We start from the raw sequence: 13,711 nt of genomic DNA, 5'->3' as shown, positions 1-13,711 counted from the left end.
CCAAGGGGCCCCAGTGCCCAGAGAAAGCGATCAGGCAAAGGCTTGATCAGTCTCAGGTGGACTTCCAGCTGAGAGTTAGGCTGGTGGACATAGATGTGTAGGAAGTGTTGTAAGTGCCAAGGGGGATGTGCCAACCAGTAGGTAGACCAGGTGGTCTTATCCAATTGATAGATGGGAAACTGAGGTCCAGTTTAGCACTATAATGCAATGTGGAAGATGGTGAGGGGCTGGGAAGAACTTCTCTTCTTTGGTTGCCTACTTTGGGCCCATCCAGAGTCCCTTCCGCTGACTTTCATTCCTGCCTTGTGTAACCAGGTAGTTGGTGGTCTACTGCTGTGGCAGACACAGGCTGAGTGCTCACATTGCCTATCTCGGCTTCCTGCACCCCCAACACCCCCAACTAAACTCTATTTCCCAATCGTCCTCGCAGAAGAGTGTGGCATGGAACAGAGCTGTGGAGATGGAGAGGAAATCATGTACAGTACTTCTCTGCTTGACTTATGCAAACCTTTATGCTTGTCCTGCCTGCTTTTTACTCTTCAAGCAGGCTGGAATAGAGATGACCCCCAGGACATCCTAGAGAGTCACAACTTGAAGATGGCTGAGCCACAATATGGAAGGAGCCTGGACCCCTGGGTCATCACTTAGAAGACAGCCACTTGACCAGAAACAGACCCTAGCTTTTTACTGTGTCAAGCCACTGTGATTTTGAGGATTATCTATTACAGCAACTAGTATTGCCATAAATAATGCAACATACGTGTGTGACCAAATAATTTATTTTTCTTTATATCACTTATCATTATCTCAGATTAGGTACTTATTTATTTTTCGGCTGTCTGCCCTCCAACAGAAAGACTTGGATTTGCATACTGTTGTGTCTCTGGTATCTGGAACAATGCTTGGCAACTAGGAGATGTTCAATATATAGTTGCCAAATGACTAAATCCCAACGTCTAAGCTTCATATGGCACACGGTATCTGACAGGCCCCAGGAACTTCGTGGCTCTTAGTTTGTTCTCATAACAACTGTGTGAGGAAACGGAAATGCACAGAGGCTGATTAACCTGTCCAGTGGAACCCTGCCGGCAGGTGTGGGAGTCGGGACTGGAATAGAGGTTGTTTGAGTCAGCCTTCAAATTCTTAAGTCCTCTCTGCACATTGCCTGATGTCTGCCCAGTGCAGTGCTATGAGCTCAGGGTGTGGAAAAGTAAGGGACACGACACCTGCCCCAGAGGCCCACCCAACCGACGACAGCATGGGGCTTGCCTGAGGGAGGGAAAACAGGCCAGACTCTGTTCTAGAAATGTTGAGCTCGGTTACTGACCCAACCAGAGCCAGAGCTCAGTTATAGGAGCAAGAATGATCGAGCTGAGCAGAATATGTAGAAATAAAGCCAGATCCTCTGTGCCCAATATGAGACACCGTAAGGGTTGATGCAGGGACATTTGGCAGATTTGAACAATCTGAGTTAAGGCAGAGTAAGTTAGAGAAAAACAAACAAAAACCAAACTGATTCTGTGAGTGCCGGAAGGGAGTAGAAGGAAGGGAGTGTGAGGAAGGGAGTAGAGCAAGGATTAAGGTTATGAATATTGGCTTGGTGATTAGAAAGAACTAGCTTCAACCAGCTCTTCCAAACACTCCAGAGACTATAATCATGGTGGACGATTTTACTGGGGCCAAGGAGAAAGCCCCGTGTGTCCCGGTCCTCTTTCTCAACTTTCCCATGTGTGGCCACTAGAGGGCCTTGGGCATCTCTGTTTGCCCCTCTTGGCTCGCTCACACGGGGCACCCAAGAGGCCCAGTGGATTATTAGAAAAGGGACTCTTTTTCCAGGTAGAAGCGAAGGAGCAAAAAATCTGATGAGAAGTCTTTGTAGAGCACTTGCTGAGGGGTCATATTTAGGGGCTGCGGGTGAGGGTGCAGGCAGCCTACTGTGCTGCAGGTGAAGTTGGCCCTTGAGCTCATGATCCACTTGCAAGGAAGGAATTACTTGGGGTTACCCTGGACCTGGCTTGAGGTCCTGTGCTGAAAATAAGATAAGATTGCCTTGTCTTATCAGATACCCGAGTAGAGGGGTTCTGGCTTTCTGAGCATCACTCATTGGCTTTGGGACTGAAAACTAGCTTATCCTGATAGAGGCAGACCATAGTTCAGCAAATTTCCAGAGGTATGGCACTAACCTGATGATGTATAGGAGACCAGGGATGTATTCAGTAGGCAAAGAGCCCAAGGGCCCTCCCCGGTCCCCAATTCACCTCATCTTCCAACTCTCATTTTACTAGGTCAGCAAGGTCTGATATGAAAAGGCAAAGAGCCTGTTGAAAATATTGCTCATATCAATCATTCTCACTTTAGGAAAGACCTCTGTTCCTTTTAATCTTCCATGCTAAATCCTTAATAAAGACGCCTTAGATATAGCTCTAAAACTTACTACTCTTGTTCCTCTGCTCATCACTCTAAATATACTGGCCTTCAGAAAACACCAATTTCATTCCTTGTTCCTTGTTTTTATTCTTACTTTTTTCTAACTCCAAATATGTCCACTTCCCCCTCCCTCTTCTCTGCTTTATGAAATACTACTCCTCCATTAGCCCCAACAGGTACTTCCCTGATTCCTGCCTGTTTTCCCATAGTACTTTGCATTTACCCTTAAAGAAAACATTTATTAGAGGGTGTTATTGTTTTACATTTTCTTTCTCTCATCACTCAATTGAGCTTCTCATGTGTTTCATCTCCAGTCTCTGCTTGAATACCTGTCCCAACAGGGAACTCACCACCTCAAAGGCAATGCAATACATTGCAACCAACTTTCTTTCTTTTTTTTTTAAAAGATTTTATTTATTTATTTGACAGAGAGACACAGTGAGAGAGGGAACACAAGCAGAGGGAGTGGGAGAGGGAGAAGCAGGCTTCCGGTGGAGCAGGAAGCCCAATGCGGGGCTCAATCCCAGGACCCTGGGATCATGACCTGAGCCAAAGGCAGACACTTAAAGACTGAGCCACCCAGGCACCCCGCAACCAAATTTCCTTGCAAAAATGGTTTTCCTATTATTAGAAACCAAATCTGCTTCCCTGATATATATATTGATTCTCTCCCCATCAGTTCAGTTGTTTAAAATTCCTTCAGATGTCGATAAGGCTTCTCATGTCATAATTAGAAATAGCTCTTAAATATAAATATTCTGAGAAGGGAAATACATGGGTAATTCATTCTAAAGTGTATATGACTGATAAAATCTTTTCCAAAAGAACAGATTTTATTAGGGGAACTTAGGGTTGGGATCAAGAATACCAAAGACACCACCAGGACACCAATAATTTGATATAGTAGAAAGAGCATTGGGCTAGGAAATGAAAGATGGATCCAATGTGATATATGTTTTTTTTTTCCTGGGTTTTGGTTTTCTCATCTGGAAAATGAATATTCTGCATGATGAGTAGTTCTACTTACTTCTGTCATTGCAGAATTTTGTCCTCTCACCTGGATGGTCTTTTTTTTGAAAAGGAACGGGGGGGGGGAGGTAGGGGTAGAGGGAGAGAGAGAACCGTAAGCAGGCTCCAAGCCTACCATGGAGCCTGACACGGAGCTTGATCTCACGACCCTGAGATCATGACCTGAGCCGAAATTTAGAGTTGGATGCTTAACCAACTGAGCCACCCAGGTGCCCCTCACCTGGACTCTCAAGGCTTTGCTCTGGCCTGCTTTTCTTAGCTCTTTCTTAGCTCTGAGTGGGCAAAAACTTACCTGTGTGTCAATGAGTTCAGCCTCCTGGGGACTGGCTTCACATTCTTGGTGCCAAAGATGCCATGAGTTATACCACCCACCATCACATCAATCAATGAGCCTTTTATTCCCACCTGGTTTGAACCTTCCTTTCTCCTGCCTTGACGCCCTGGGCTTACTCTTTATGGTATCTGCATCACAAATATTTGCAGGTAACACATTTATTGCAGGTAACACATTTTATTATGATTTTATGATATATTCTCTTTTCCTGGAGTTTTGCAAGGAAAAATTGCATAAGAACAAACTCTTTGTCTTAAGTTCCACACTACATAACCAGGTCATATTACAATGCTTGATGCACAAGACTCAATGACTCAATAAATACTTTACAAAAATAATGTAGTTTTTTCCCCCTTTCTTAAAACATAAAAAAAAAAATTAGGATTTTCTAGACTTGAGTCCCCCTACTCTTTTTATATGTATTTACTGGTAATATATTGGTGGAGAAAAAAATTGTTACGATGGTATTAGAATAAAATAGATGAAATGAGGTCCATGTTCTTTTCCCATCTATTTTGCTTTTATTTTTTCTTTTGGAAAAGTGCTACTACCTATTTTTATGTCCGACCTTCCCGCAGGCTTCTGAACCTCCCACTAAGACATGAGCGGAACTTCTGCCACTCTGAAGCCTTTTAGTAGAATTATAGCATTATGCTAATATTGGCCTTATATTTTAAAGCCTATTTAAAAACCAGTCCTCAGATTTGCCCTTAAAATACCCCTGTGCCCCCCACCCCCTATCCAATCTTAGGCAAGGGCATGTTGGAAGCCGAGACGCCAGCAAGGTGCGTCATGACTGAAGAACATTTGGTTTAAGGTGGGCGTTTTCTTGTTTTTGATACACTTCTGTTGAGTTACTTAGTTTTAAAAAAGTTACTCCAAAATTCCCTTTCTCTTCCACCTCCTTAAGCCCCTGTCTGAACTCTCACAGAAGTGATTAAACAGTTTCACAACTCCAGCGAAAAGGTTATGCTTAAGTCACATTCATATTAAATAAGTTATATATAAAAACTGCTTATAACGTTTACAACTCAGTCTTTCCCTCTTTGCTTCTCCTGGAAGCGCAGGATCTGGGTGTGAATTGAATCCCATCCACTATGGCTTCCAGGTTCTTCTGGCTCCTTTGCCCTCATCCTCCTGCTGACATCACCCCTCAGAGGGATTCCAAGGAGCTCTGTGGGCATTTCGGGTGGCAAGGTGGCTTCAGACGGCAGTCACCCGGGCCTGGTGCGCACCCCTAATGTAATTTATGGAAAATACCCACGTGGTATATACAAATATCCATGGATGAGGAGAAGACGAACTCTGCCCCGGCAGCAGATCAGCGCAGTGCGTTTGTGTCAAAATACCGGAGGTGACATCTCCTTAGTACTCCCTGGCCTCTTGGAACTGCTTGATGTAATCTTCGTCCGAGGGGCTCTCTGTGCACTTCTGTCCATTGTTGGGAGGCCGGGCCTCGTTGTATCTGCTCCAGTCGCCCTTGCAGATAATCCAGGGCAGGACGTCCACCTTGTAGTGGAGCTCCGCTGAGAACTCGGTGCTGATGAGGTTGGGGGTCCCTGCCCCTTTGCCCCTGGTGATGAGCTGCATGTTGTCGCCATAGCAACAGTGCTGGGCAGCCAGCGTGGTGCTCTCCAGGGACAGCATGGAGCGAATGCAGTACCGGGCCGTGGGCTTGTAGATCTCCAGCTTCTCCTTGGGCCCACTGGCGTCCTTCCAGCGGAAGTCCTTGCGCTTGATGCGATCGAAGATGTCTGCGGTACTGTAGGCCACCTCCGTGGGGTAGGAGCACGGGCAGCTGGGCAGGTCATTGATCACCTTGTGCATGTACTTCTTTAAGAACTCACTTTTGCAGCTCATCCATCGCTCACAGCTGTCCGTGTCTGAGAAAGACCACAGAGAAACCCGCTCACCACATGCAACACCGGGGGCAGGTTAACATTGAAGTCAACTCCTCCCCTCCCAGGGGCAACCTCTGCTGTCCCCTGGAACCACCAGCCCTCGGTTTGGTCATGCTCACCCCCCTTGAACTTGGGAACTTTATTTACAAGGCAACCTCCTCCCCACTTTATACTATGAAAAATGTTCAGACACAGAAAAGTAGAGAGATGATACGTCAGCAGTGACTACCTGTCAGCAATCACCTAGATTTAACCATTACAGTTGCCTCGTCGGTCTTGTTTCTTGAAAATATATGATATTATTATCCCTGAATTTTAGTAGGCATCTGGAAAAAAAGGGAGGATAGGGGGCCTATAACAAAATGAATAATAATTCAGGGCAATTTTGAATCTCCTCTTTAAGTATCTGGTGACAAGGTAGAAAGTGCCTCAAAGGCAAACTGGTAGGACTAAGTTTTATTTGTGCCACTCACTGACTGGTTTAAGCTAGAGCTGGTGGCCTAATCTCTTAACCACAGGCACCGGAGAGTGACGATCCCTGTAAGCAAATCCATATGATAAGATGCCTCAAAGAGGAAGGGGCTGGTGGCCCCTGCTTTTAGGGAACTTAACATTTAGGCCAGAGGCCACTGACCTCTAGGCTTCCAGCCAGAACCTGCCCCTAGAGGTTGTTGTATTTGGACCTCACAATATTAAAAAATGTTGAATTCATTGCTAATTAATTAATTGTTGTAATAATTTAAGACTTAGGTGGTTCTAGTTTATTAATGTGGATTCCTGGTTTTATTTGAAAAACCAAGATATGTTTGTGCTGGGCCTGCCCTGCCCCATGGGAACAACTGGCCCCAGGAACAGGGCACTTGTGTAAGCCAAGGGTGAGCAGAAAAAATCTGCTGGCGTTGTCTGGGGGTGAGGAAAACATTCGGTGTCACCAGGACAGAGTTTATGGGGAAGGAAGGCTGTTGGTGTCAGATCTTGGGGCTCTTCAGTGCAGTTTAGGCTTGTTCAGAGGACACTAGGGAACCACTGAAGGTTATTAAGGACAGTGAGCTATTGGCTGAGCTGTACAGGAAGAAGATATATTCAGCACTGGTATCAGTTGCCAGAGTCCAGGTGGGAAGGGAGAGAACAGGAGGGATCAAGCGTGCTCAGAGAGTTAGCGCCACCGGGCCTGGGTGGGCTTGAGGGGAAGGAGGAGAGACATCAGGAGTGACTCCCCAGCTCTGACCCAGGTGCCTGGGAGGCTGGCGGTGCCTGAAGAAGGAATCAAGTGGCCAGGATGGGGGTGGGGTTGGGGGCAGTTTGGAGGAGGGCTCAGGCTTCTCTTCAGTGGAATGAGGAAGAGAGAGATGGGGCGTCTCTCAGGAGCTCAGAAAGTCCTGGCCTAAGCTGAAGAGTGTGGGATCTTGTGTTCGGCTCCCTGGGATCGAATTCCAGCTCGATGGAATTTGTAGCTCATGCCCTTGTGCGGGTATAGTCTCCATCCTGGGGCTTCAGTATCCCTCATCTCTAAACTGGGGATGAAAAGAACGCCTGTCTCCTCAAGTGTGATGATGATTCAACTGGAGGGACATAGGGAGCCCGCAGCACAGGTTCCAGGGTGCTGCCGGCGGGGATGTGCTAAGGCTCCATTCAGGCCTGAGTTCTAAGATTCCAGCCCTGTGAGCCCTGAACTGAACAGTAGTGAGAGAATGCAGGCTCCCTCCTGGGAAATGTGTTTCTGCAAAGCCAGGGAGGGTCTCCTCCATCGGGCAGGTCTTCAGAAACAATATTCAGTGAGGCCCTAGAAAATGGCTTGGTTATTTTCCTTCCAGTGTGGAAGGTCATCATAATTCATGTACCTACAGAACATACACTGACTCATTTTTATCTATCAAACTTGGTAGGTGTTCAGTGTGATGGGCACATTCTAAACACTCTGCCAATATTAACTCATTTAATTCTATAATAGCTCTACAAGGGGGCCCTATTACCTCGTACCATTTTACAGATCAGATAACTGAGGCACTACCAGCTTGACAAATGACCCTGTGCAGATCAAGCTGTGTCCCATCTCAGCAAGGCTTCTTCTGTTTGTCCTTCTCTATCCTCATTCCATGCTTTCCCTTGCCCTGGAAGGTTGTCCTATGTGGACTCTATCAATGGGCCCCTTGAGCCCTGACTTCTCGTTGGGTCGAGCCAAAGGGAGGACCTGGCCAGAGACCAGGGGGAGAGAGGAGAGTGAGGTCAAAGTATTTGTTCCTGTGGTTCCTCCCTCTTTGTTGCAGGTTGGCTACATCCTTCTTAGAGCCCCGAGTGCTGGCAGGTAGACCTCTCCATACAGCTACTCTGGTTCCTTCAGGCCAAGGGGTGGTAAGGGCTCCCCACTGTTCTGTCCAACCCTTCTTGGTGTCCATTCTACCCTGCTCATCACACCTTTGCCAACATACCCTCATCAAATGCTCCTCAATTACCTGATTCCAGTGTGTCATGTTTGTTCCTGCCCAGAACCTGATTGACACCTATCCCTGCTCATCTCTGTGTGTCCTTAGTCCTGCCTCAGGTGTGGCTTTGTGCTACTGGACCTATCCTCTTCAAAAAAGCAAGCAGCTACCTGTTGCAAGGTGTGCAATATGGAAAGACCTGAGAAGCTCTCTGCCCCCAAGAGACAACCTTTGTTGCTCTACCATTTTTATGTAAATTTCCCACATTTAGTCTCTAATTTCTTTTGGGGTGACAAGGGTGGGGTAGTCAAATGCATTGTGTTTGCAGAAAGTTCCTGCCAAAGGTAGTTTGTGCATGTGAAGGACTGAGGTAGAAGCCCTGGGTCACACAGGATGTCCAAACTGACTCCTGTTTGACCAAGGTTGAAGAAGTTTTGGGTGGCACGCAGACATGTGACAGAAGGAGTCTCACCTTTCTGCAATAAAGAACGGCATCCTGAAGCACATGAAGCTATTTTTGAAAAGGAAGCTTTTCCCTTGCACCTGAGTAGTCACTTGCAATTTGGCTTGGTTCATGTGGATTGTGTTTGGTCTAGCACTTTCGAGCAGGCAAGGAGCAGGGTATGCCAAAGGTTTACAAAAAATGTATGCAGTAGATGGAGGCAGTCACAATACTGAGAGAGCTCCTTTCCCCTCCTTTTGCTACAGAACCGAGACCAGCATTGCCTGACTTCTTGGGAACACTCAGTGAGGACTGTCAGAAGAGATTCCATGTGGCCTGAGGCCCCAGTGGACACTGAATCCATGCTGAGGAGAGAGAGGCCCTGTCCCACTTCTTGCCATGGAAGCTGGGTAGCAAGCAAGGAGGACACAGAGAGGCTCTGCTCAGCCTGCTGCAGGAGGCGCGGGACGGCTTTCTCTTGCTTGGAGTATATTCAGTGAGCAAGAAATACGCTGGGAGAACTGGACCCCATAAGAGGGAAATGAAACACTTAAATGGATCCTAGGACGGGATGGCACTGCAAAGGTAAAAGGAATCTCCAAAATAGTAAATCAATATTTGGATTAGAAAAAAGGGGGAAAAGAATCTCCTTACCAACTTCAAACAGTTTGGTGGCATTAAACTCTTCGCTTCCCGCCAGGAGACTCACTTCGGTGGCAGCTGTCCTGAAGGTGTCTTCAATTCCTAAACACAGACAGGAGCTCATTTTTCCCTAGTTATATGGAAAAGGTGACCCCCCCACACACCTCCCCAGCAAATCAAGAAACAAATACACCTGAACAAAGCCTTTTTTGTATTCATTACTACTCTTGGGTAGGAACTTGCCAGTGGAGAAACAGTAAAAAGCAGGTAGTAGAGCATAAAATATATTAAACCCCCAGATACCATTTGCAGCATGAAATCACATCCAAATGTGCCTGAATGAGTCTTAAGGAACTCATTCACTAGGCCCCGGAATGGGGTTTGGGGGAGGAGGGAACATGTGTCTGTCTGCAAGACTGTCTGTCTGGTGGTGTCAGGGTGACAAACTGGATTAGAGGCAGTGGTTAATATTTTGTCTAGTGGTCAATACCAGTTTTCAGGACCGACTGACTGGGTTCAAATCATTCCTAGCCTGTAACCTCGGGCAAGCCACTTAACCTTCATGTGCCTCAACTGTCACATCTGCAAAATGAGAAGATCCAAATGCCCCACCTCATAGAGTTAAATGCAATCGATGACTTATGTGTAAAGAAAGCACTTCCAGCAGTAAGTGGTGAGTATTAGCTGATAATTTCCCCAGGAGTATTTTCTAGCTCATTTTGAGGATATAGCAGTCTGCAGCTAAAGAGCAGATACCTCACATTCTAGGACGTCTAGCACTGCCCATGATGCTTCAAAGAGAGTGAGCTGGGCTTGTCATTACTTGCTTTGAGTGGCTGAATCCAGTTTGTCTCGTACTTCCTGGTTTCCCTCTCCCTCCCTCAAAATACCACTCCCATCCAGGCTTCCCTTACAAACAGGATTGCTGTGCTAGCTGAGGCATCTGAGGAGGCTGGGGTGGTGGAACATGGTAGTCTATGTTGGTGGAGAACCTTGGCTGCCTGCAAGGCATGACTTGATTTCTTTAAGGGGCTCTCTCTGGCTTTATGTGAGGCCCCTTGAACTTATTTGTAGGGTTGACCTAGGGGACAAACTTTTACAGTGTAATCACTGCCAGGAGTTGGGGGGGGGGATTGCCTGCTCCATGACTCTTTCCAGTAAGGCTGAGAATCAACAAACCAAATAAAGAAAGAGATCCTGTAAGAAAAAAAAATCCTTCATGTGCCAAAGGAACCCTGGAACACTGGACGGTTGGCCAAGGAACAGAGAGGCAGAAAGGATGGAAGAAGGGCAGGGTCAGAAGAGAAGAAAATGTATGAGCAGGGCTACTGGGAACATTGCTCTAGGTGGTGAGAGAAAACAAGAAGGAAACATTCAAAATGGTGGCAGAGAAACATTCAAAATGGTGGTCACCGGGTGGTAGACTTGGATCCGGGTACCAGCTCTGGACAAGAAAACAAGAGGCAAGCCCCCGAGCCCCAACACTAAATGCTGTCTGTATCCACGAGTGGCTGAGCCCCATATCCTTCCTCCTGGTGGCAGTGGAAAAGATTAATGGTTAAGACCATGGACTCTGGAATCAGACTGCCTGAATTCAGATTCAAGATTGATCTCTTGCTGCTTGTGTGACACATGCAAGTTAACCCCATGCCTGTTTCCACAGCTGTCGAGTGGGGGCAATAATAAACACCCACTTCATGAGGCTATTGCAGGGATTAAATGAAATAAGGCACATGAAGACCTTAGAAATTTGCGTGATACTTAAGTCCTCAAAAAATCCTATTCTCCATGATCTTCATTATCATCTTTTTTTCTTCTTCATCTTCTTCATATTCTTTCTCTTCCTTCTTCATTGACTTCCTCCTCTTCCTCCTTCTCTACTTATTATTATTTATGAGTTTATTTCCACCTATCTAAATCCCATCACATCAGACTTCCAACTCAGCTTCATTGTCATGATCATGAGAAAGATCAGGAAAAGCATCTTGATGATTACTCCACTTTCTGAAATCCACCCGCATGCCTGACATAGACCAGAACAGCCACTTGTTAAATTACAGCCCCATTTTCTACATATGCTCTTTGCTAACATATGCATGCCCAATCTGATCTTTCCTCTGTCCCCTCAGAAACCCATTTGCTCTTCTGCTTCTTCTTTTTTTTTAAGATTTTATTTATTTATTTGAGAGAGAGAGAGAGAGAGCACGAGAGGGGGAGGGTCAGAGGGAGAAGCAGATTCCCCACTGAGCAGGGAGCCCGACGTGGGACGCAATCCTGGGACTCCAGGATCATGACCTGAGCCAAAGGCAGTTACTCAACCAACTGAGCCACCCAGGTGCCCACTTCCACTTCTTTTTTGTTTCAAATCTCAGCCTTATGGTCTGACAACTGAGTTCTAGGAGTAGAAAGAGGAAGTCTGGGGGCGCCTGGGTGGCTCAGTCGGTTATGTGCTGGACTCCTGATTTTGGCTCAGGTCGTGATCTGAGGGTTGTGAGATTGAGCCTTGCATCCGGCTCTGCGTTGAGTGTGGAGCCGGCTTGAGATTCTCTCTCTCTCCCTCTGCCCCTCCACTCACTTGCAATCTCTCTCCAAAAAATAAAGAAAGAAAAAGAAAGAAAGAAAAGAAAAGAAAAAGGAAGTCTATATCAACCTCGCACCCAAAAAACAAATAAGCCAGTCAAGAAATGGGTGGAAGACATGAATAGACATTTCTCCAAAGAAGACATACAAATGGCCAACAGACACATGAAAAAATGCTCCATGTCACTTGGCATCAGGGAAATACAAATCAAACCCCAATGAGATACCAGTTAGAATGGCTAAAATTAATAAGACAGGAAACAACAGATGTTGGCGAGGATGTAGAGAAAGGCAAACCCTCTTACACTGTTGGTGTGAATGAAAGCTGGTACAGCCACTCTGGAAAACAGTATGAAGCCTCCTCAAGATGTTAAAAATAGAGCTACCCTATGACCCAGCAATTGCACTACTGGGTATTTACCCCAAAGATACAGACGTAGTGAAAAGAAGGGGCACATGAACCCCAATGTTCATAGAAGCAATGTCCACAATAGCCAAACTGTGGAAGGAGCTGAGATGTCCTTCAACAGATGAATGGATAAAGAAGATGTGGTTCATATATATAATGGAATATTACTCAGCCATCAGAAAGGATGAATACCTACCATTTACACCGATGTGTATGGAACTGGAGGGTATTATGCTAAGTGAAATAAGTCAATCAGAGAAAGACAATTATCATATGGTTTCACTTATATGTGTAATATAAGAAATAGCATGGAGGACCACAGGGGAAGGGAGGGATGACTGAATGGGAAGAAATCAGAGAGGGAGACAAACCATGAGAGACTCTTGACTCTAGAAAACAAACTGAGGGCTGCTGGAGGGGAGGTGGGTGGGGGGTTGGGGTAACTGGGTGACGGGCATTAAGGAGGGCCCATGATATGAGCACTCGGTGTGATATGCAACTGATGAATCACTGAACACTATGTCAGAAACTAATAATGTACTGTATGTTGGCTTATTGAATTTAAATTAAAAAAAAAAAGAAAAAGGAAGTTTGGGCGTGTGGGGATCAAACTTTATCTGAAATATCTTTCAGATGAAGCCATTCAGAATGTGCCGTTTCTTGGAAGAACCCGAGATCTTATTTTAAGCTGGTATTCTACCTGGCAATGCGAACACATGTAAAATGCAAAACTACAGACCAGGAGTTGGTAAATTGTTTTGTAAAGGGTCAGAGAGTAAATATTTTAGGCTTTGTGAGTCACGTGTGGTCTTGGTTGCATATTTCGTCCTTTCTTCCCCCTCCTACTGTTCCTCTTCTTCTTTCTTTTCCTCTTCCTTTTCCTTCTTCTTGACCCTTTAAAAATGTGTTTGCTGTATAAAAACAGGCCACACTTTGATACCCAACTTCTATAGGCAGACACAATTATTTTTTTACCCCCAATATGGCCTCTCACCAAGTTTACAATTAGTTTAGTTTTTAAAACACTGACAAGGCAGTTTATTTTTATTTTTTTGTATTTATTTATTTATTTTTGCTTTTGAATCTCTGGATTTTAACGCATTTTCCCAGAGTAGGCAATGCAGTTTAAAGTAATAATTAACTGGGGGCACCTGGGTGGCTCAGTCCATTAAGCGGTTGACTCTTGATTTCAGCTCAGGTCAGGGTCTCAGTGTCCCAGGATTGAGTCCAGCAGGGAGTCTGCTTCAGGATTCTGTGTCTCCCTCTGCCCCTCCCCCATTTACTTTCTCTCTCTCTCTCTCTCAAGTAAATAAATAAATCTTTAAAAAAAAGTAGTAATTAACTGCCAAGTTTCCTCAGTTTCCTCCCATGGAGCCTTTAGCAACTCTCCCGCCTCACGGACAGGGCTACCAGCATGGTTTTCCTGTATGTGTCTGTGAAGTCTCTCATCCTGGCTTCCTTATCAGACCATGAATTTCTCTCTGCATGTGTCTTCAAGGCACAACAAATCCCACATCAAAGGCC

At 45.7% G+C, this 13,711-nt stretch overlaps 1 protein-coding gene across 2 annotated transcripts in view; it reads right to left on the bottom strand.

Annotated features, from left to right (window-relative positions):
- Positions 1 to 2,902: 2,902 nt before the first annotated feature.
- The window catches only part of ISM1 (isthmin 1), a 74,708-nt gene continuing 63,899 nt past the window's right edge, over positions 2,903 to 13,711 (bottom strand). Inside the window, exons 5-6 of one of the 2 annotated variants that reach the window (XM_025876914.2) lie at positions 9,211 to 9,300; positions 2,903 to 5,673 (exon numbers count right to left, since the gene is read on the bottom strand). In XM_025876914.2, the coding sequence (XP_025732699.1) occupies positions 5,156 to 5,673; positions 9,211 to 9,300 (608 nt within the window). In that variant the 3' untranslated portion in view covers positions 2,903 to 5,155. The remainder of the gene's footprint in view (positions 5,674 to 9,210; positions 9,301 to 13,711) is intronic. The other variant, XM_073878403.1, reaches the window with a different exon arrangement.

The sequence above is a fragment of the Callorhinus ursinus genome, unplaced genomic scaffold, assembly GCF_003265705.2.
Source record: "Callorhinus ursinus isolate GAN/ISIS: 27379988/994484 unplaced genomic scaffold, GSC_fseal_2.0 scaffold29, whole genome shotgun sequence".
Classification (NCBI taxonomy): Eukaryota; Metazoa; Chordata; class Mammalia; order Carnivora; family Otariidae; genus Callorhinus; species Callorhinus ursinus.
Note: the sequence above shows the minus strand (reverse complement) of the source record. Positions and strands in the feature narration are given on the sequence as shown.